General features: G+C 39.8%; 1 protein-coding gene across 2 annotated transcripts in view; it reads left to right on the top strand.

Annotated features, from left to right (window-relative positions):
- The window catches only part of LOC102916146 (sperm-associated antigen 6), a 168601-nt gene that overhangs the window by 107948 nt on the left and 38829 nt on the right, over positions 1-21824 (top strand). For both annotated transcript variants that reach the window (XM_076548392.1, XM_006993029.4), the window contains exons 9-10: positions 8895-9011; positions 12486-12631. In XM_076548392.1, the coding sequence (XP_076404507.1) occupies positions 8895-9011; positions 12486-12631 (263 nt within the window). The remainder of the gene's footprint in view (positions 1-8894; positions 9012-12485; positions 12632-21824) is intronic.

The following is a 21824-nucleotide window of genomic DNA, read 5'->3' as shown; positions in this document are numbered from 1 at the left end:
GGCCTCCCAAATAGTTCAAGCTAATCAACTGTCCCACTTATCCAGAGAGCCTGATCCAATTGGGGCTCCTCAGCTATTGGTTCATAGTTCATGTGTTTCCACTAGTTTGGCTATTTGTCCCTGTGCTTTTTCTAATCATGGATTTTTTTCAAAGAAACAACTCTTGTTTCATTGATTCTTTGTATTGTTCTCTTTGTTTCTATTTCATTGATTTCAGCCCTCATTTTGATTTTTTCATGGTGTCTATTCCTCCTGGGTGAGTTTGATTCCTTTTGTTCTAGAACTTTCAGGTGTGCTGTTAAGTCACTCTTGTGAGATTTCTCCATCTTCTTTATGTGGACATTTAGTGCTATGAATTTTCCTTTTAGCATTGCTTTCATTATATCCTGTAAGTTTGGGTATGTTGTACATTAATTTTCATTGAATTCTAGGAAATCTTAAATTTCTTCCTTGAACCATGTGTGATTCAGTTGGGCATTATTCAGTTTCCATGTGATTGTAGGCTTTTTGTAATTTTTGTTGCTGTTGAAATCTAACTTTAAGCCATGGGGGTCTGATAAAATATAGGATGCTTTTCCAATTTTTTTTTGTATCTGTTGAGATTTGCTTTGTGACTGAGCATGTGGTTGATTTTGGAGTATGGGGTGCTCAGAAGAAGGTCTATTCTTTTGTGTTAGGGTGGAATGTTCTGTAGCTATCTATTAAGTCCATTTGAGTCATAACTTGTGTTAGTTCCTTTATTTCTCTGTTTTGTTTCTGTCTGGCAGACCTGTCCATTGGTGAGAGTGGGGTGTTCAAGTAGCCCACTACTACTAGTGTATGGGGTTTGATGTGTGATTTAAGCTTTAGTAATGTTTCTTTTACAAATGTGGGTGCCCTTGTATTTGGGCATAAAACTCAGAATTGAGACTTCATCTTGGTGGATTTTCCCTTTGATAAATATGTAATGTCCCTCCCATTTTCTTTTGATTGATGTTAGTTTGAAGTCTATTTTATTAGACATTAGGATAGCTACAGCAGCTTGCTTCTTATGTCCATTTGATTGGAAAGTCTTTTCCCATCTTTTACTCTGAGGTAATGTCTGTTTTTGAAGTTGAGGTATGTTTCTTGTATGCAGCAGAAGCTTGGATCCTGTTTTCATATCCATTCTTTTAGCCTGTGTCTTTTTATAGACAATCTGAGACCATTGATATTAAGAAATAGTAATGACCAGTAATTATTAATTCCTATTTTTTTTTTGGTGGTAGTGTTGTGTGTTTTCCTTCTTCGTTATTTGTTGGTGTGGGATTACCTATTAACTGTGTTCTCATGGGTATATCTAACATCCTTAGGTTGGATTTTTCTTCTAGTGCTTTCTGTAAGGCTAGATTTGTGGATAGGTGTTGTTTAAATCTGGTTTGATCATGGAATATTTTGTTTACTCAGTCTTTGATGATTGAGAGTTTTGCTGGGTATAATAGTCTGGGTTGGCATCCATGGTCTCTTAGTGTCTGCATAATGTCTGTCCAGGACCTTCTGGCTTTTAGAGTCTCCATTGAGAAGTTAGGTGTTATTCTGATGGGTCTGCCTTTATGTGTTACTTGGCCTTTTTCCTTTGCAGCTCTTAACATCTTTTCTTTATTCTGTATGTTTAGTGGTTTGAATTATGTGGTGAGGAGTTTTTTTTTTTTTTTTTCATCCAGTTCTGTAAGCTTCTTGTATCTTCATAGGTATTTCCTTCTTTAGGTTGGGAAAGTTTTCTTCTATGATTTTGTTGAATATATTTTCTGTGCCTTCTTCTCCTTCTTCTACCTCTATTATTCTTATATTTTGTCTTTTCACGGTGTCCCAATTTTCCTGGACCTTTTATGTTATGACTTTGTTGGCTTTAGTGTTTTCTTTGACTGATGAATCTATTTCCCCTATTGTATCTTCAATGCCAGAGATCCTCTCTTCCATCTCTTGCATTGTTGGTTATGCTTGCATCTGTAGTTCCTGTTCATTTACTCAGATTTTCTATTTCCAGCATTCCCCCAGTTTGTGTCTTCTTTATTGTCTCTATTTCAGTTTTCAAATCTTGGACTTTTCCATTCACCTGTTCAATTGCTTTTTTTTTGGCTTTCTTTAAGGGATTTATTGATTTCTTTCAATTTTTTGTTTGTCTTTTCCTAGATTTCTTTAAGAGAAATTTTCATTTCCTCTTTAAAGGCCCCTATCATATTCTTAAGGTCATTTTTAAGGTCAATTTCTTCTGCTTCTTCTGTGTTGGGATGTTCAGGTCTTGCTGATGTAGAACCACTGGGTTCTGATGGTACCGTGTTGGTCTTTATGTTGTTGACTGTATTTTTGAACTGGCATCTACTCATCTCTTCTTCCACTCTAAGTGGTGTTTGTGTCTGAGGGAGCCTCTCTTGGTCCGATTGATACTCTTGGTCCAATGGAAGCTCTTGATCTAATCGGGGCTCTTGGTTCAATTGGTGCTGATGGACTCTGTGTCTCAAGGAACAGCTCTTAGTCCAATCTGCACTGGTGGATTCTGTCTCTTGGAGCAGCTGTAGTCTTGGAGGTTTGATGGATTTGGGACAGGTGGGGATTGTAGTTTACAGGGTCTGGTGGGGGATGGTGATAGTCCTGGGCCCAAATCAGAGGCTGGGGTGTTTGGATATGAGAACAAAGACTCACCTCTTAGTCCAATTGACACTGGTGGGCTCTTGGATTTAACTTTTTTTTTTTTTTTTTTGGTTTTTTTCGAGACAGGGTTTCTCTGCGTAGCTTTGCGCCTTTCCTGGAGCTCACTTGGTAGCCCAGGCTGGCCTCGAACTCACGGAGATCCGCCTGGCTCTGCCTCCCGAGTGCTGGGATTAAAGGCGTGCGCCACCACCGCCCGGCCTTGGATTTAACTTTTATGATTTCTTTTGATACTTTGAAGCTTATATGAGTTTGTATTTTATAAAAGGACATAAAAAGCAAGTAATGGTTATCTGTAAGTAGCAGTAGACTCATACCTGTAAGTTTATATTTGAAAGACAACAAAAGAAATTTCAAAATCCTGAGCTTGTGACACAAATAGCATCAGAACTCTATTAATGTTAAAATCTGAAATTTTAAAATCTTAAATGGAGAACTAGTGTGTGCTGAGCAGGAAGAAGCTATCTTTGTTGTAGCAAAATGCAATGCTGTTGGTGAGCAAGAAAGCAAATTTGTTATAAGAGGAAAAATTGGAAAGCAGACCTGGTATGTGTGGGAGGGGGCAGATCTGCCACAGGCGAGTGAGATTCTGGTGTGAAGTGGACAACCCCAATGGACTAAACAAACATGCCATGGGCAACAGAGTTAGTGCAAGAGGTTTGACAGTGGAAGAATAAAAGACCTTGGTCTGCAGCATGGAATGATGGAAAATTACTCACACCATGCAGACACAACATCCACATGGAAAGTTTATTATTAAAGGGAGAGGGAAGAGAAGAGAAAAAAAGAAAGATAGGAAGAGAAAGTGGATGTGCACTCCATATGGGAATAGTGAGAAAGAGAGGGAGCGGGGGATGATGAGTTTTCTCTTAAAGGAAACTTTATGTAAGATGACGTGAGGACACTGGGCAGGTCCTAACAGCCAGAACCATGGGATACCTGCCAAGAAAAGCTGCTAATAGGGAGTAGAATGAGCCCAAGAGAGAGAAGTATGTTGCAGTCAACAAAGCTAAAGAGAGTTAGAAGTCTGAAGAGCTTTTTGACATCAGATATGGAGATACAGAGTTTGGAGTTTTCCCAGCTTATTTTCAGTGTTGCTCTGGTCCAGTATTTCCTCACTATGCTCCCTTCCCTATGTTTTGGAATGGTAATGTACATTTTGTGCCATTATATGTTGGAAACATGTGATCTACTTTTTGATTTTGATTTTACAAGGATTATAGTTAAGAGATAGCATCAATCTCAGAAGAGACTTTGAACTTTGGATTTTAAAACATTGTTGAGACTGTTACAGATTATGGAGACTTTTGATGATGAAATTAATTTCCCAGTATGATATGGTTACAAGCTCATGGGGTCCAGGGTGTGGAATGTGGTAGTTTGAATGTAATGGCCCCCATAAGCTCATAGGGAGTGGCAGTATTAGGAGGTGTGGCCTTGTTTAAGTAGGCATGGCCTTGTTGGGAGAAGTGTGTTACTGTAGGGGCAGGTTTTGAGTTCTCCTATGCTCAAGCTACACCTAGTTCAGTTCACTTCCGGTTGCTTTTGGATCAAGATGTAGAACTCTCAGCTCCTTCTCCAGCACCATGTTTGCCTGCATGCTGCCATGTCCAACCATGATGTTAATGGATTAAACATTTGAACTCTAAGCAACCTCAATTAAATGTTTTCCTTTGTAAGAGTTCCCATGGCCATGGTGTCTCTTCACAGCAATAGAAACCCCAACTAAAACAAGGTTCTTCAGTTCCTTCATTAGGTTTGTTTCTAGGTCTTTAATTTTCTTTAAGGTTATTGTGAATGAGAGTGTGTCCATTTTGTCCTTCGCATGTTTGTTGTTGGTATGTAGAAGAGCCATTGATTTATACAAGTTGATTCTGTATCCTATCCCATTGCTGGAATTGTTTATAATTTCAAGGAATTTTCTGATTGAATTTGTGAGGTTGCTATAGCATCATATCATCTGAAAATATGGATAGTTTTACTCCTTTTGCTATTTGAATCCATTCTATTTCATTCTCTTGCCTTAATATACTCAATAATACTTCAAGAACAGCATTGAAATGAAGCAGGAATAGTGGACATCTCTGTCTTGTTCCTGACTTCAGATATAGCTTCTAGCTTTTCTCCATTTAGAATGATGTTGACAGTGGGTTTTTTCATACATAGTTTTTTTCTTTTTTCTTTTAATTTTTAAAATTCATTTTACATACCAACCACAGATCCTCCTCTCATCCCTCTTCCGGAAACCCCAGCATTCCCCATCTCTATCCCCTCTTTCAAAAGGGTAAGGACTCCCATGGGGAGTCAGCAAAGCCTGATCCATTCAGTTGAGGCAGGACCAAGCCCCTCCTCTCTGCATCAAGGCTGAGCAGGGTGTCCCACCATAGGCTCTGGTGCTCCAGAAAGCTGGCTCATGCACCAGGGATAGATCCTGATTACCCTGCCAGGGGCCTCTCAAACAGACCAAGCTACACAACAGTCTCCAGTATGCAGAGGGCCTAGTCTGGTCCCATACAGGTTCCACAGTTGTCAGTCTAAAGTCCATGAGTTCCTACAAGCTTGGCTTAGTTATCTCTGTAGATTTCCCAATAATGATCTTGACCCCCACTTGGTCATATAATCCCTCTTCCCTCTCTTCCACTGGATTCTTGGAGCTCAGCCTGGTGCTTGGCTATGGATCTCTGCACCTGCTTCCATCAGTTACTGGATGAAGGCTCTATGATGACAGTTAGGGTATTCACCATTCTGATTACCAGGGTAGGCCAGTTTAGGCACCCTCTACACTATTGTTGTAGTCTATTCTGGGGTCATCCTTGGGGATTCCTGGGAATTTCCCTAGAACCAGGTTTCTCCCTAACCCCATAATCTCTCCCTCTATCAAGATATCTCTTTCATTGCTCTTCCATACTGTCCTTCCTCCAGCTTGATCATCCCATTCCCTCATGTTCTCATGCCCCACACCCTCTCCTCTCTTTCCTCCCTCATCCCCAGTCTAATCATGGAGATATCATCTATTTTCCCTTTCCAAGGTGATCTATGAGTCCCTCTTAGGATACTCCTTGTTACCTAGCTTCTCTGGAGCTTGGGTTGTAGTCTGGATATCTTTTGCTTTACATCTAGTATCCACTTATGAGTGAGTATATATCATGTTTGTCTTTCTGAGTCTCTGTTACCTCACTAAAGATGATATTTTCTAGTTTCATCCATTTGCCTGCAAATTTTATGATGTCATTGTTTCTTACAGCTGAATAATACTCCATTGTGTATATGTACCACATTTTCTTTATCCATTCTTTGGTTGAGGGGCTTCTAGGTTGTTTTCAGGTTCTGGCTATTACAAATAATGCTGCTATGAAAACAATTGAGCAAGTGTCCTTGTGGTATGGTTGAACATCCCTTGGGTATATACCCAAGAGTGGAATCATTGGGTCTTGAGATAGATTGATTCCCAATTTTCAGAGAAGTCATCATACTGATTTCCAAAGTGGTTGTACAAGTTTGCACTCCCAGGTGGGAGGAGTGTTCCTCTTGCTTCACATCCTCACCTATATAAGCTGTCCTCAGTGTTTTTGATCATAGCCATTCTGACAGGTATAAGATGGCATCTCAGAGTCATTTTGATTTGTATTTCCCTGATGACTAAAGATGTTGAGCAATTCCTTAAATATCTTTCAGGCATTTAAGATTCTTCTGTTGAGAATTCTCTATTTAGATCTGTAGCCCATTTTTAATTGGATTGTTTGGTATTTTGATGTCTAGTTTTTTGAGTTCTTTATATATATTTGGAGATCAGCCCTCTGTCAGATGTGGGGTTGGTAAAGATCTTTTCCCATTCTGGAGGCTGTCATTTTGTCTTATTTACCATGTCCTTTGCCTTACTGAAACTTCTTAGTTTCAGGAGGTCCCATTTATTAATTGTTGTTCTCAGTGTGTATGCTCCTTGTGTTATATTTAGGAAGTGGTGTCTGGTGCCAATGCATTCAAGGCTATTTCCTATTTTCCTTTCTATCAGGTTCAGTGTAGCTAGATTTATGTTGAGATCTTTGATTCTCTTGGAGTTGAATTTCATGCATAACAATAGATATGGTTCTGTTTGCAATCTTCCATATGTTGACATCCAGTTATGCCAGTGCCATTTGTTCAAATGCTTTCTTTTTTCCATTGTACAGTTTTGGCTTCTTTGTCAAAAATTAGGTGTTGATAGGTCTGTAGGTTAATGTCAGGGTCCTCAAATCGATTCCATTGGTCCACATGTCAGTTTTTATGCCAATACCAAGCTATTTTTACTACAGCTCTATAGTAGAGCTTGAAGTCAGGGATGATGATGCCTCCAGAAGTTGCTTTATTGTAAAGGATTGTTTTAGCTATCTTGGGTTTTTTGTTTTTCCATATAAAGTTGAGTATTGTTTTTCAAGTATGAGGAAAAGTGTCCCATGACCAGGCAAAAGAGTCAGAGACATCCCTTCTCCCACTGTTAGGAACACCCCAAGCTAAACAGCAGCTACCTATTTGCAAAGGACTTAGTGCAGACCTATGTGATGGCTGCTTCAGTCTCTGTGAGCCCCTATGAGCCCTGCTTAGTTGATTCTCTGGGCCCTGTTCTCCTGGGGTCCTCAACCTCGCTGGCTCCTACAGTCCTTCTTCCCTCTCTCTGTGGGTTTCCCTAAACTCTGTGGAATGTTTGGCTGTGGGTCTCTTCATCGGCTCATATCAGCTGCTGGAGGAAGCCTCTCTGGTGACAGCTGGGCTAGGGACTGATCTATGAGTATAACAGAATAGATTAGGAATCATTTCATTGGCTTTTTTGACAGTCATGTTCTACCCAAGGTAGAATCATCCAGCTTCCAGGTCCTGGCCATCCGGGCAGTCTTGGGTGTGGGCTTCACTAGTCATTGCTTGATCACTTCCACAAGCTCTGAGCCACCATTGCTCCAGCAAGGGCCACACCTTCTAAGCCTCCCCAAATAACACCACTATTATTATTATTTATAGGAAACATATATTCAAATGCTGGAGCCTTTGGGGAACATTTCTCATCCAAACCACTATAATAAATAGTAATATTGTTGAAAAATGAAAGTTTATTTTAAGTATTTTAAGGTTACAAAACTTGTGGGGGAAAGGTTGGATTGAATTTCTTACATCATATTTAATATATGAAATAATATTTGAGGCCAAAATGTGTCAAAAGATAAAAGGCTATATATGCCTGCTTAGTTTGGGTGTCTAAAGGAATGTCTAAAATTCAAGAGATCATTTACAGTTACATATGATAAAAGTTTTTCAGAATCCACTTACACAAGTTGCAGTGTGAAATGGTCCTTCATTTCAGGGGCATTTACTAAACATCCAATAAAAAATTAGAAGGCCTCAGAGGAAGGGCGTGTGTGCAGCAGAGCACACAGCTGCACAGCTGTACAAGGTGTGCAGTTCTCAGGAGAACAGCGATGACAGCTGGGAAGCTGAAGCCTTCCAGAATGGAAGAGAAACAAGAGACCAAGCCAGAAGCTCAGAACGAGCGGTGGCATGCTACAGTCACAGCAGGCTCTTCAGTCACATGCTCGTCAGGGGCAGCACCACACGGTCCAGAAAGAAGGAACCGTGCTGAAGAGAGGGCAGCATGGGCACATGCAGCACCTGTGCTTTTGCGGCGGGGGATGCAGTCCCTGTGTCGGGAGGTCAATAGATTGTGTTTCGCTTCTACTCGAGGAGGAGGAAATGTCTACCTGTGACGTGACTGTACCTCTGTAAATGCTCACAATAGATACTTCTGAATGCATATACATCTGAAATGACACTGTGTAATAGATATACACTATAGTGTATACATGTATGTGTATAATGTATAATGATGATATTTATTGATTTGAAAAAATAGGATATTTTAGTTACCTGTTTCATATCTACAAACTTTATAGACCATAGTGCATTGTCTATATAATTATGTAATGTATGATAAATTATAGCATATAATGTTGTACTTTATAATTTTAATTTCCTCATAGATATTTTAAGAACTTAATGATTCACTTAATGTTTTAAGGTTTAGCATGAAGATAACTGTCAAGGTATTCTATTATGAAACCAGTCAAAATAGTTTTTTTAAACAACTATTTTAAAAAATGTAACAACTGTAGGTTAGATCAGTAAACTGGTTTCATTTTCAGTAGGAGTATAGGCTATGAATTGTTAAGATTTTATATGCATTTTGCTTTGTATTTCAATAGAGTAAAAAAGCCATAAAGAATATCCTTCAAAAATGCACCTACCTCCCAGCCCTCGAGCCGTTCCTGTATGACGCACCTCCCAATATCCTGAAACACGTTGTCGGGCAGTTCAGTAAGGTAAGAAATGCACCTGCAAGGAAGGGAGAAAACAGCCATCTGCTGACTTGTTGCTTTGCGTTTTCTTCTGTAAGATGGAGGGTGGGCTTCACTATCTATTCCTCAGCTCCTACCACTGTGTATTTACACATAGGTTAAAACCCACAGAGAACTGTGACACTTCCTCCTCCACATTTCCCGTATAGCCTCCACACTTTGTTTAAAACTATTCTCAGGAAGTACCTAGTATATCAGCGCATAAAACATCATGATGGGCTAGCAAGATGGCTCAGTAAGCTGAAGTACTTGGCATACAAGTCTGACAGCCTGAATTGGACTCCTGAACCCATGGTAGAAGGATAGAACTTGAAAAAATTGTTCTCTGACCTCCACATGTGCCATGGCCTGTACATGTTCATATTCACACACAGTAATGATGATGATGATGATGATGATGATAATGGTGGTGGTGGTGATGGTGATGATATGAGGCAACCTCCCCCCATTGCTATTTTGCATTGATAAGTATCTTTTCATCTTTCCCAGTGTCTTTAAAGCTCAGACATCTAGGAGCACAGCAAAGACTTTTATAAAAAAAAAAAAAAAGAAAAGAAAAGAAAAGAAAAAGAAAAAAGAAAAGAAAAGAAAAAGAAAAATTTGAGCCCCTGAATACTTTTCAGAAACTCTATGCACTTTACTGCAGATTCAGTCAGTCATTTGGTCGTACTCACTTGTTGTAAAATGTTTCTGTTTATTTTCTGTATGTGAGTGTTTGCTCACACATACGTCTGTGCACCATGTACTCGCCTCCTGCCTGAGGTCAGAAGAGGGCACAGCTTCCATGGACCTGGAGTGAACCATCGTGTGGGCTCTGGGAATCGAACCCAGGTTCTCTTCATGACCTGGTGTTCTTAATTCCTGGGATGTCTCTTTAGCCCTGCATATCAAAAATTTATGAAAAATTTAATGTGACTGTCATATTTCTTGGACGATTGCATGTTCAGTGTAAGTTAACGACAGTAAGATAGAAATGTTAAGCTGGACGCCAGCTGATAAAGAAGGACCACATGACGGACATAGTTGGTCAGATAAGGTGTTTGGCTCCTGAGAACTGCTGAGACTGTGCTCTACACATCCAACACAGAAAAAGAGCCCATGTCAATCACCAGCCACAGTGGCTCTGTGTGTGATTAGAAGTTATTGTTTTGTACTTGCCATGGTACCTAAGGTTTTACATATGTAGACATATGCTCTACCACTGAACTGTACCCCTGGCTGTTTTCCAGCTCTTCAGCAAAGTTGGACCCTCCAAAGCCTTAGTTTGCTTAGGTGTAAGGTGGGAATAGTAAGTGATTTTTTTATTGTAAATATTAAATGAGACAGTATATACTAAGAAATTGTTTTAGTTCAAGACACATATTAATAACTAAAAATGAAAACAAAAAATCCAAATATTGTTTTAAAAGTAATAAAATATTCAGATTTATCATGGCGGCACACACCTTTAATCCCAGCACTTGGGAGGCAGAGCCAGGAAGATCTCTGTGAGTTTAGGCCCAGCCTGGTCTACATAACAAGTTCCAGGCCAGCCAGGGCTACATAGTTGAAATCCTGTCTCAAACAAACAAAACATTAAAAAGTAAAAATAAAAAGAAACAAATCATTCAAGTGGTTAAGGCAATTGCCATTTTTGATTAATTAATAGGAAAGGACGTACTCGTATGAATAGTCTTATAGAACCACACAAATGAGACTCTTCTGTTTGCATGCTATATTTCTGCAAATAATTTGAACAAAGACAAGGTCTCACTGTGTAGCCCCAGCTGGACTGGAGCTCACTCATGGTCCTTCTGCCGCAGCCTCCTAAGTGCTGAGATTGCCAGTGTGTGCCACTGTGTGCAGCTTATCATATTAAGCCTTAAAGTGGACGATATAGTTAGTAGACTTCCTTCAAGGTATTCGTCTGAAAGCCAGATTACCAACAGCTTCCAGTTCTTGGCTTAGCTGATCATTAAGCGTCATTGTTACTGGAAACAAGGCTTCCCAGAGATGAAACTACCTCTGAGTAAGGTTCAGTATACAATCTGTGTTGCCTTCACCTTTTCAAGAAAACAATGAAACGTTCTTTTCCTCTTGGTTATATGACAATCCAACTAACCACATAATACAGATGAAACACTACGTTTTTACATGGAGAAAGCTGATCCATTTTTTTATTTTTTGTGTCTTTTGGGTGCTAAATAAAAACTGACTGGCTAATTTAGCCATTGAGAATGAGCAGTAAGAAAGGAGTGGGTCACCCACAGACAACAGCTCTGGAACAGTATGCCCCTTATAGTTTAATCTTTAGGCCAATGAGAAAGATGTGCTGGTCTTACTGAACTGGCCATAAAAATGAACACCAGCCTTCTATGTTGAAGGTTCATACTAAGCAATAAAAGTCATTGTTGTGGTGTGTGTGTGTGTGTGTGTGTGTGTGTGTGAGTGAGAGAGAGAGAGAGAGAGAGAGAGAGAGAGAGAGAGAGAGAGAGAGAGAGAGAGAGAGAGAGGTGAGGAGAGAGAGGACAACAAAGTTGGATGGGTAGAGAGGTGGGGAGGATCTCTTAGGAGGAAGGGAGAGGAAACATGATCAAAATATATTATATGATAAAATTAAAAAGAAAAGAGAAAAATCAGTAGAGTATGTGGGAGTTAGTCCATGAAAGTCAAGTGAACTGAAGAAACTCTCTTTATAGGCTTAAATCTCTTATAAATGTATCTTTGAGAATGTTTGCTGCCAGCAGATGGTATAGCTCCTTAAAGGCTCTTCCCTGTGCCTTTTTTCATCCCCTCTCCCAGGCTGGGGATCAAACCGAGGGACTTGCTCTGCCACTGACCTCTATCTCCTAGACCTTGGGCTTTTGAGTCACTGTTGAACCTTGATTGGCCTCTGTTCCCATCATCCTGTGCTCCTCTGGCCTGTGTGCTGAGGCTACACGTGGGCAACGACACCCAGCCAGTATTTTCTTAAAGTTACAGGCAGATGGGGGGGGGGGATTCTGTGTGGTGGGAAGCCATTCTGGAGAGAAGGAAGGGCACAGGCAAAGTCAAGCAGCGCCACAGCGCCCCCCTCCTTTCAGTGACTGAAACAGCTGCAGTTGAAGGCTGGTTGGTGAGGATCCTGGATAAGTATTAGGAGATGGGTGGGGGGGACCAATATTTTCACCTTGTCCAGGAGCCTGCCTTCTTTTAGGTAGAGGTGAGAGAGTTCAGAGTGTAAGCTTCACATATGAGTAGATCACATTGACTTTGCCCATGTTCATTGCCTTATTTCATTTCTACAGCATACAAAGCTGATATACTTTTCAAAGGAGTGTATTTTATTTCCAATTACCCACAGATTTGGATTGCCCTGGTATGGATACATTGAGTATACATTCTCTACTAAGTTATTTTTAGTAGTAGAACTCTAGCTTGGGAAGGAAGAGATGATGTTTTGTGTATTTTCCCTTCAAGGTGCTGCCGCATGACAGCAAAGCTCGGCGCCTTTTTGTAACTAGCGGAGGACTTAAAAAGGTCCAAGAGATAAAAGCGGAGCCCGGCTCTCTCTTGCAGGAATACATCAACAGCATTAACAACTGTTATCCAGAGGAAATAGTACGGTGAGGAGATGGACTGGGAAATATTACAATGTTTTCAGTTTTCAAATGCAGTCTTTATACCGAGTGTGTAAATATGTGGACTTTGAAATTCTACACAAGGCTCTTTTACCTCATGCAAATTAAATAATTAGATTATGTTCTTATTGACACATCCAATCAATCTGGAATGTCATTTATAGCATACCTATACTGTTTTAACGCATACTTTACTAAATACCCAAATGAAGAGTTCAAATTAAATTGCTTTGAAATTGAGAATATCTGCTATATGGGTCTATAGATTATGACTTTCATAGTTCCCTGCACATTACATTTATTAAGTTTATATCTATGTTAATGGAATTATAATAATTAGAAAAGGTATGCTGAGTAAAAAAAAGAAAGTTACTAACTAAACATGAAAAATTTTATAAATAATGTTTGTAACATGCAATAACTCAGAATAAAAGGCTATTTTTTATTGTTTGAGACAGGGTCTCACTAAATAGGCTAGGGTTGACTTGAACCCCTTCTGTTTCAGCCTCCCAAGTGTTGAGATTACAGCTGTGAGTTACCATGCCCTTGAACAGGGAGTTATTGCAAGATTGATACCATCTATGCTTTTTTGTGATTCAGAGAACTGAACCCAAGGCCCCATGCTTGCCAGGCAAGACCACTTCTGAGCTCCACCTGCAACCCAGATAAATAGTTAAAAAATAAATTTCATTTGCAGAGCAGTAAGCCTAAGCCTTAGATTTTATACACCAAAAAGAAAATTATACATTAATTGACTCTTAAATAAAAGAAAAAAAGCCAAGACAAATTAGAGTAACTTAAACAACTGAGTCTTGACCATGTGTTTGTATCTTCTAGAAATTGTTAGAAAAAACAAATTCCAGATTTCAAAACTTACATGTTATATAATTACTGTTTTTCTTTTTTTTAAATGTGGTAACCTTGACTTTAAAAGCACAAAACTTTAAAATTAAAATTTATTTTTATTCAGATAATAAACTCTAAAGTTACAAGCTTATGTTCTGATTTTATGTGTATGAGTGTAAATTTACCACCTGTGTGCCTCATGCCCACAGAGGCCAGAAGAGGGAGTGAGACTGACCGCTTAGCACTGGAGTTGTGAGCCACAATGTGCAAAATGAACCTGGGTCCTCTGAAAAAGCACCAAGTGATCCTAACCACTGAGCCATCTCTCCAGCTCCAAGTTTATACACATTTAAGATTTTATAAGAACTCCTGACTAAAACATAAATCACTTGAAAAGTATCAAAGAAGCTAAGGTTATAACATGCATAACTGCTATGTATAAAATACAACAAATATTAGATGATCCACAGTGCAACCCCTTCATGTGAGACTCAGGGAGCAGGGGGAGCGGGGGCAGAAAGGCTGTAAAGGCCAGAGGACCGTGTGTCTGCTCTGAGCCAGTGTCTCCTGTGTATGTATGACTGACATGAACTATACGTGAAACCACTAAGTGAAGGAACTGTGGAAATATCACTAAATTAGTCTTTATATACGGAATGTCTTTTAAGATGGATTCCATGTTACGGAAATTTAAAATAACTTTCAATTCAATTTTTTGAAAAATAAAATCAAAATTAAAGAAAAATGAAAAAAATAAATGTATACTAAAGGTACCTCAAATGGAATGGCCTATAAGAATCAACCAATGGTAAGGCACTTTCCTGAGGGTCTGTGTTTTACCCCTCTTAGGCATATTTTTTATTGAGTACAAGGAGAAATAAAAAACTGTTGACATTAGAATTTAATTTAGTGCTTTATCAAACTAATTTTCAGCAGACTAATTTTTTCAAAAATCTTTTTCCTCAACAAACTAAACTTTACCTTTTGAGAATTTTATATGTGAGTACTGCTTTCATATCATTTTTACCTCCTCCAACTCCTCCCCTGCTTCTTCCACTCCCTCTCAAATTCATGATCTCTTCTTTAATCACACACATACACACACACACACACACACACACACACACACACACACACACAGCCTACTGAGTACATTTAGTACTTGCACATTTTTTGGACTGACCTCTTGGGATTGGATAACTCACCATGTCAGGATTTGTTGAATAACAGTGAATTCAGAAGCTACAGTGGTTTCAACGGCAGCAATTTACCAGATACTTCTACTTTCTTTAACAGCCCCAACCAAAGCAAAAGTGGGCTCTTTTTTCTCAGTTTAATTACTAAATTACACACCACACAGCAAATGTATCCATTGGCTACAAACGTAAGTAGGTGACAGAGTGATCAAAAGGGTTAAGAGGTCAGGGCAGCAATTTCATAATATCTTGAAGAATTTAGAATTATTATAAACCTCAATAAAGGCAGTACAAGGCTATCAAGAAGTCATTGCTATTGAAGATTTCTGTATAAATGTCTCTTTGATGTGTAGTTAGTCACTAACAAATCAATTAGACACATTTATCAGCATGACAATGCTTAATTTTGTCCATTTGTGTATAAGTGGTGAAAGATAAATAAATGTAGGGATACAATGCTTATTTCTGTAAATATATCATAAAGAAAATGCTAGTATTTCTGCTTATGTCCAGATCTTAAGTATCTACATAATAATTAGGAATAAGAAGATCATAAGGCAAGAGATCAATCCAGTTACCACCAGTTTCAAGAGTAAATTTAGTTAAAGTCTCCTTTAAAGTTCTGTTTATCCTCTCTATTTTCCTGAGTTCTGACCATGAAGTTTTCAGTTTATGTTAAGATCCTTAGAGAACAATTGAGGTAACTTGGCTATGAAGGCTGGGCCATTGTCAGACCCCAGAGACATGGAGAGGCCAAACCTGGGAATAATTTCCATTATTAATTCTTAGCTACCACTTGGGCCATTTCTGCTGAGGATGGAAAGGCCTATACCCAGCTCTCCATGGTATCGACAAAGACCGGTGGATATTTGTATATCTACTGTAGCCATGCAGTCTTGACTTGACTTCAGCGAAGTCCAATTCCCAAAATTCACTGGGTATAGCACCTTGACTCTGTTGACCTAAAGGAAGCATGTCCTTCTTTGCATTTACCTGGGCACAGGTCAGGCAGTGGTATGAAATGCTCTGAAGTTTTTTTTTTTTTTCCTCAATGTTCAGGTAGCCAGAAATGAGGGGAGATGAGTTCTGAGATCTTCTTAGGTGATAAGTGCATGGAGGAGCATGAGGCAATTAGCCAGTTTTGGTACAGTATTTTTGGCATGCAGATTTTTCCACCAGGCAAGATTTACAATGTATGTGGCTCTCCTGAGCCCCCAAGTCAGAATATGACTTGATCTCTTCTGGATCATACTCAGGAACCTCATCATCAAGGCAGAGTGGGGCTCAGGAACAGCAGATAGTTCCAGGACAGTTGGATTTGGGCTCCCAAGAGCAGCTTCCTTAGTGACTTGATCTGCATAGTTGTTACCTTGAGTTTGGGGGCTTTTGTCTTTTTGCTGTTATATAAAAAGTGTCTGTTTACATCAGAAGCATTTATAGGGGACATAGGAGATTGAGGCAAGATTTAAAATTTGTACAAACTCAGACTAATAGAGAAATAATTGTGAAACCTTAAGTGTAAGACTGCTTGAAGAAACCCACTACTATGAACCTAGATGAGCATGTGTCCTTGTGGTATGATTGAGCATTTCTTGTGTATATGCCCAAGAGTGGTATAGCTGGGTCTTGAGGGAGATTGATTCTAAGAAATCGTCATATTGATTTCTAAAGTGGTTGTACAAGTTTGCATTCCCACCAACAGCTCCCCTAGCTCCACATCCTCTCCAGAATAAGCTGTCTTCAATGTTTTTGATCTTAGCCATTCTGACAGGTGTAAGATGATATCTCAGAGTTGTTTTGATTTGCATTTCCCTGATAATTAAGGATGTTAAGCAATTCCTTAAATGTCTTTCAGCCATTTGAGCTTCTTCTGTTGAGAATTCTCTGTTTAGCTCTATAGCCCATTTCTTAATTGGACTGTTGGGCATTTTGATGTCTAATTTCTTGAGTTCTTTGTATATTCTGGATATCAGCCCTCTGTCAGATGTGGGGTTGGTGAAGATCTTTTCCCATTCTGTAGGCTGTCATTTTGTCTTGTTGACTGTGTCCTTTGCTCTACAAAAGCTTCTCAGTTTCAAGAGGTCCCATTTATTAATTGTTTCTCTCAGTGCCTGTGCTACTGGTGTTATAATTAAGAAGTGATCTCCTATGCCAATGCATTCAAGACTACTTCCTACTTTCTCTTCTATCAGGTTCATAGTAACTGGATTTATGTTGAAGTCCTTGATTCACGTGGACTTAAGTTTTGTGCATGGTGACAGATATGGATCTATTTGCAGTCTTCTACATGTTGACATCCAGTTATGCCAGCACCATTTGTTAAAGATGCTTTCTTTTTTTCATTGTACAGTTTTGGCTTCTTTGTCAAAAATCATATGTTCATAGGTGTGCAGATTAATGTCAGGGTCTTCAGTTTGGTTCCATTGGTCCACATGTTGGTTTTTATGCCAGTACCAAGCTGTTTTTATTTCTGTAGCTCTATAGTAGAGCTTGAAGTCAGGGATCGTGATGCCTCCAGAGGTTGTTTTATTGTACAGGATTCTTTTTTGCTATCCTGGGTATTTTGTTTTTCCATATGAAGTTGAGTATTGTTTTTTCCAGGTCTATGCAGAATTGTGTTGGGATTTTGATGGAGATTGCATTGAATCTGTAGATTGCTTTTGATAAGATTGCCATTTTTACTATGTTGATCCTACCTATTCATGAGCATGGGAGATCTTTCCATTTTCTGACATCTTCTTCAATTTCTTTTTTCAGGGACTTAAGGTTCTTGTCATACAGGTCCTTTGCTTGCTTAGTTAGAGTTACCCTGAGGTATATTATATCATTTGTGGCTATTGTAAAGGGTGATGTATCGCTGATTTCCTTCTCAGCCTGTTTGTCATTTGTATATTGGAGGGCTACTGATTTTTTTTGAGTAAATCTTGTATCCTGCTACATTGCTGAAGGTGATTATAAGCTGTATGAGTTCCTTGGTCAAATTTTTGGGGTCACTTATGTATACTATCATATCATCTACAAATAGTGAAAGCTCAGCATTATTTGTAATAGCCAGAACCTAGAAACAACCTAGATGCCCTTCAACTGAAGAATGGATAAAGAAAATGTGGTACATATACACAATGGAGTACTACTCAGCAGAGAAAAACAATGACATCCTTAGGTTTGCAGGTAAATGGATGGGTCTAGAAAAAAAATCATCCTGAGTGAGGCAACCCAGACTCAGAAAGAAAGCATGGTATGTACTCACTCATAAGTGGATACTAGATGTAAAGCAAAGGATAACCAGACTGCAACTCACAGCTCCAGGGAGGCTACCTAGTAAAGAGGACCCTAAGAAAGACACAGGAATTCCCCCAACGATAGAGAAATGAATGAGATCTACATGAGCAACCTGGACATGGGGGGGTAATGGAGGGAAAGGGTCAGGGGAAAGAGAGCTTAGGGGAGCGGGAGGTACCAGCTGGATCAGGAACAGGGTGGGAGAACAAGGAAAGAAATACCATGATAAATGAAAACCCCATGGGAATAGGAAGAAGCAGAGTGCTAGAGAGGTCCCCAGAAATCCACAAAGATAATTCCACAATAGACTACTCGCAATGGTCAAGAGAAAGCCTGAACTGACCTACTCTGGTGATCGGATGGCTGAATACTCTGTCATCATTGAACTCTTATCCAGTGACTGATGGAAGCAGATGCAGAGATCCACGGCCAAGCCCCAGGTGGAGCTCCAGGAGTCCAGCTGGCGAGAGAGAGAGAGAGAGAGAGAGAGAGAGAGAGAGAGAGAGAGAGAGAGAGAGAGAGAGAGAGAGAGGAGAGAGGATTATATGAGCAAAAAATATTGAGACCATGATGGGAAAAAGCACAGGGACAAATAGCCAAACTAGTGGAAACACATGAACTGTGAACCAATAGCTGAGGAGCCCCCATGGAACTGGACCAGGCCCTCTGGTTAAGTGAGACAGCTGATTAGCTTGAACTTTTAGGAGGCCCTCAGGCAGTGGGACCGGGACCTGTCCTTAGTGCATAAGCTGGATTTTTGGAACCTAGGGCCTATGCTGAGACATTTTTCTCAGCCTTGGTGCAGGGAGGAGGGGACTGCACCTGCCTCAACTGAATCTACCAGGCTGAGCTGAATCCCCAGGAGAGACCTTGCCTTGGAAGAGGTAGTAATGGGGGGTGGATTAGGGGAGAAGGCTGGGAGGTTGGAGGAGGGAGGACAGGGGAATCTGTGGCTGATATGTAAAATTAAATTAATTGTAAAATAAAATAATAATTAAAAAAGAAACCCACTACTGAAGCCATTTTTCAAAATAGAAGGCTTTGTGGGAAACAGTCTCTCTCTTTCTTTTTTCCTTCACATAACAGCCTTGGCTGTCCTATAACTTGCTCTGTAGACCAGGCTGTCCTCAAACTCACAGAGATCTACCTCCCTCTGCCTCCCATCTGGAGTGCTGGAATTAAAGGCATGCACCATCACTGCCCATCAGGAAATAATTCTCTAATAGAGCTTTAGATATGTGTGTATGTTCTGTTTAACCCTTACTGGATATAAAGACATTATAGAAAAAAATATAGCTGTTGATTTTTCACATTTTAATTTAACAAATTATGGAGGAAATTGATATAATATAATTCATGATTTTTAAAAAAATTTTTCGAGATAGGGTTTCTCTGTGTAATTTTGGTGCCTGTTCTGGATCTCACACTGTAGACCAGGCTGGCCTTGAACAGAGATCTGCCTGGCTCTGCCTTCTGAGTGCTGGGATTAAAGGCATGCACCACCATCACCTTTAATTTGTATCAATATACAAAAATTCATATCAATGTAAAATATTTAAGACTATTAGTTGCTTTTTTGGTCTAAAAGTAGATTCAATAATCTACCCTTATCCTATCATATTTATATGTCCCTTTTTTCTTTTCAAATCAAGAATTCTGAATCTGCTTTGTTCAACTTTTTTCCTGACCATTACCAATAACAACTTGCAATCAACTCCCCTAAATGATGACAATATCCATAGAGCATTGAATGACCAAAAACCATTCACCCCACCTATTGGGACTGTGGGACTCATGTTCTTAAATTTACTTCCTGATGTCTGGGGGTAACAGCATTTTAGGGAATCCTGAAAAGAAATACTTGGGTTAATTGTCAAGTCCTAGGAGAAGTAACTATATCATTTGTTGTCCAGTCTCTGTGTGATAGGAAAGTGCAGGGCTTGTCTCAAGTCCTGGCTAGAGTAGTCTGTGAGGCTGAATCATTTCAGCTGGCCACTTCAAGATTGTCCTGAGCAGTTTTTAGTCCAAAGCTGATATTTAGTGGTGTTTTTCAGCTTAGTAGTGTTATCATAGCCCTGGTGGAATTGTCATTGTGGGACCCATCATCCTTTTGGAAACTTCAAAGGTCACTGTTAGGCATGGTTGCTGTGGATATCGCTCTGTATAAATAAACACTGATTGGCTGGTAGCCAGACAGGAAGTATAGGTGGGACTAACAGAGAGGAGAATTGAGGGAACAGGAAGGCAGAGAGAGACACTGCCTGGAGCCACCACCAGGACAAGCAAGATATAAGGTACCAATAAGCCACAAGCCACGTGACAAAGTATAGATTAATAGAAATGGGCCAAATATAAGAGTAAGAGCTAACCATTGATAGGCCTGAGCTAATGGCCAAGCAGTTTAAATAATATAAGTGTCTGTGTGTTTATTTTATAAGTGGGCTCCAGGACTGGCGAGACTTGGTGGGACCCAGAGAGAAAAGCTCTCCAGCTACACATGGTCATGGCTCACTGCTGAAAACTTAAACATTTTATTTTATTTTGCCAATTGATAATCTCTTTTTTTATTTATTTAAAAAATTTTCATTTATATACCAACCACAGTTCCCCATCTCATTCCTCTTTAGGCTCCTCCCTCATCTCCCCCCTCACAGGCCACCCCCCAACCATTCCTCCAAAAGGGTAAGGTTTCAGTGGGGAGTCAACAAAGCATTGATACATTCAGTTGAAGCAGGACCAAGCTCCACAGCTGTCAGTCTAAAGTCCCTGAGTTCCCATGAGCTTAGTTCAGTAGATTGTACAGAGCTTGTCTCTGTCGATTTCTCCATCATGATCTTGACCCCCCCCCATGTGCTCATATAATCCCTCTTCCCTCTCTTTGACTGCACTCATGGAGCTCAGCCTAGTGCTTAGCTGTGGATGTCTGTATGTGCTTCCATTAGTTACTGGATGAAGGCTCTATGATGACAGTCAGGGTATTCACCAATCTGATTACAGGGGAAGGCCAGTTCAGGCACCCTCACTACTGTTGCTAGTAGTCTTAGCTGGGGTCATCCTTGTGGATTCCTGAGACTTTCCCTAGCATTGGGTTTTTCCCCTACCCCATAATCTCTTCCTTTATCAAGATATCTCTTTCATTGCTCTCCTACTCCGTCTCTCCCCCAACTTGACCATCCCATTCCCTCATGTTCTCATCTCCTACCCTCTAACCTCTACTGCTCCCTGCCCCCAGTTTACCCAGGAGATCTCATATATTTCCCCTTCTCAGGGTGATCCATGTGTCCCTCTTAGTGTCCTCCTTGTTATCTAGCTTCTCTGGAGCTGTAGGTTGTAGTCTGGTTATCTTTGTTTTACATCTAGTATCCACTTATGAGTGAGTACATGCCATGATTATATTTTCTGAGTCTGGGTTACCTCATTAAGGATAAGATTTTCTAGTTCCATCCATTTTTCTGCAAATTTCATAATGTCATTGTTTTTTACAGCTGAGTAATACTCCATTGTGTATATGTACCACATTTTTAAAATCTATTCTTCCATTGAGAGGCATCTAGGTTGTCCCCAGGTTCTGATTATTATGAATAATGCTGCCATGAACATAGTTGAGCAAATTTCCTTGTAATATGATTGAGCATTTCTTGGGTGTATGCCCAAGACTGGTATAGCTGGGTATTGAGGTAGATTGATTCCCAATTTTCGGAGAAGTCACCATACTGATTTCCAAAGTGGTTGTACAAGTTTGCACTCCCACCAACAGTGGAGGAGTGTTCCCCAAGCTCCACATCCTCACCAACATAAGCTGTCCTCAGTGTTTTTGATCATAGCCATTCTGACAGGTGTAAGATGGTATCTCA

Source organism: Peromyscus maniculatus, chromosome 12, assembly GCF_049852395.1.
Source record: "Peromyscus maniculatus bairdii isolate BWxNUB_F1_BW_parent chromosome 12, HU_Pman_BW_mat_3.1, whole genome shotgun sequence".
NCBI classification, from domain to species: Eukaryota; Metazoa; Chordata; class Mammalia; order Rodentia; family Cricetidae; genus Peromyscus; species Peromyscus maniculatus.
Note: the sequence above shows the minus strand (reverse complement) of the source record. Positions and strands in the feature narration are given on the sequence as shown.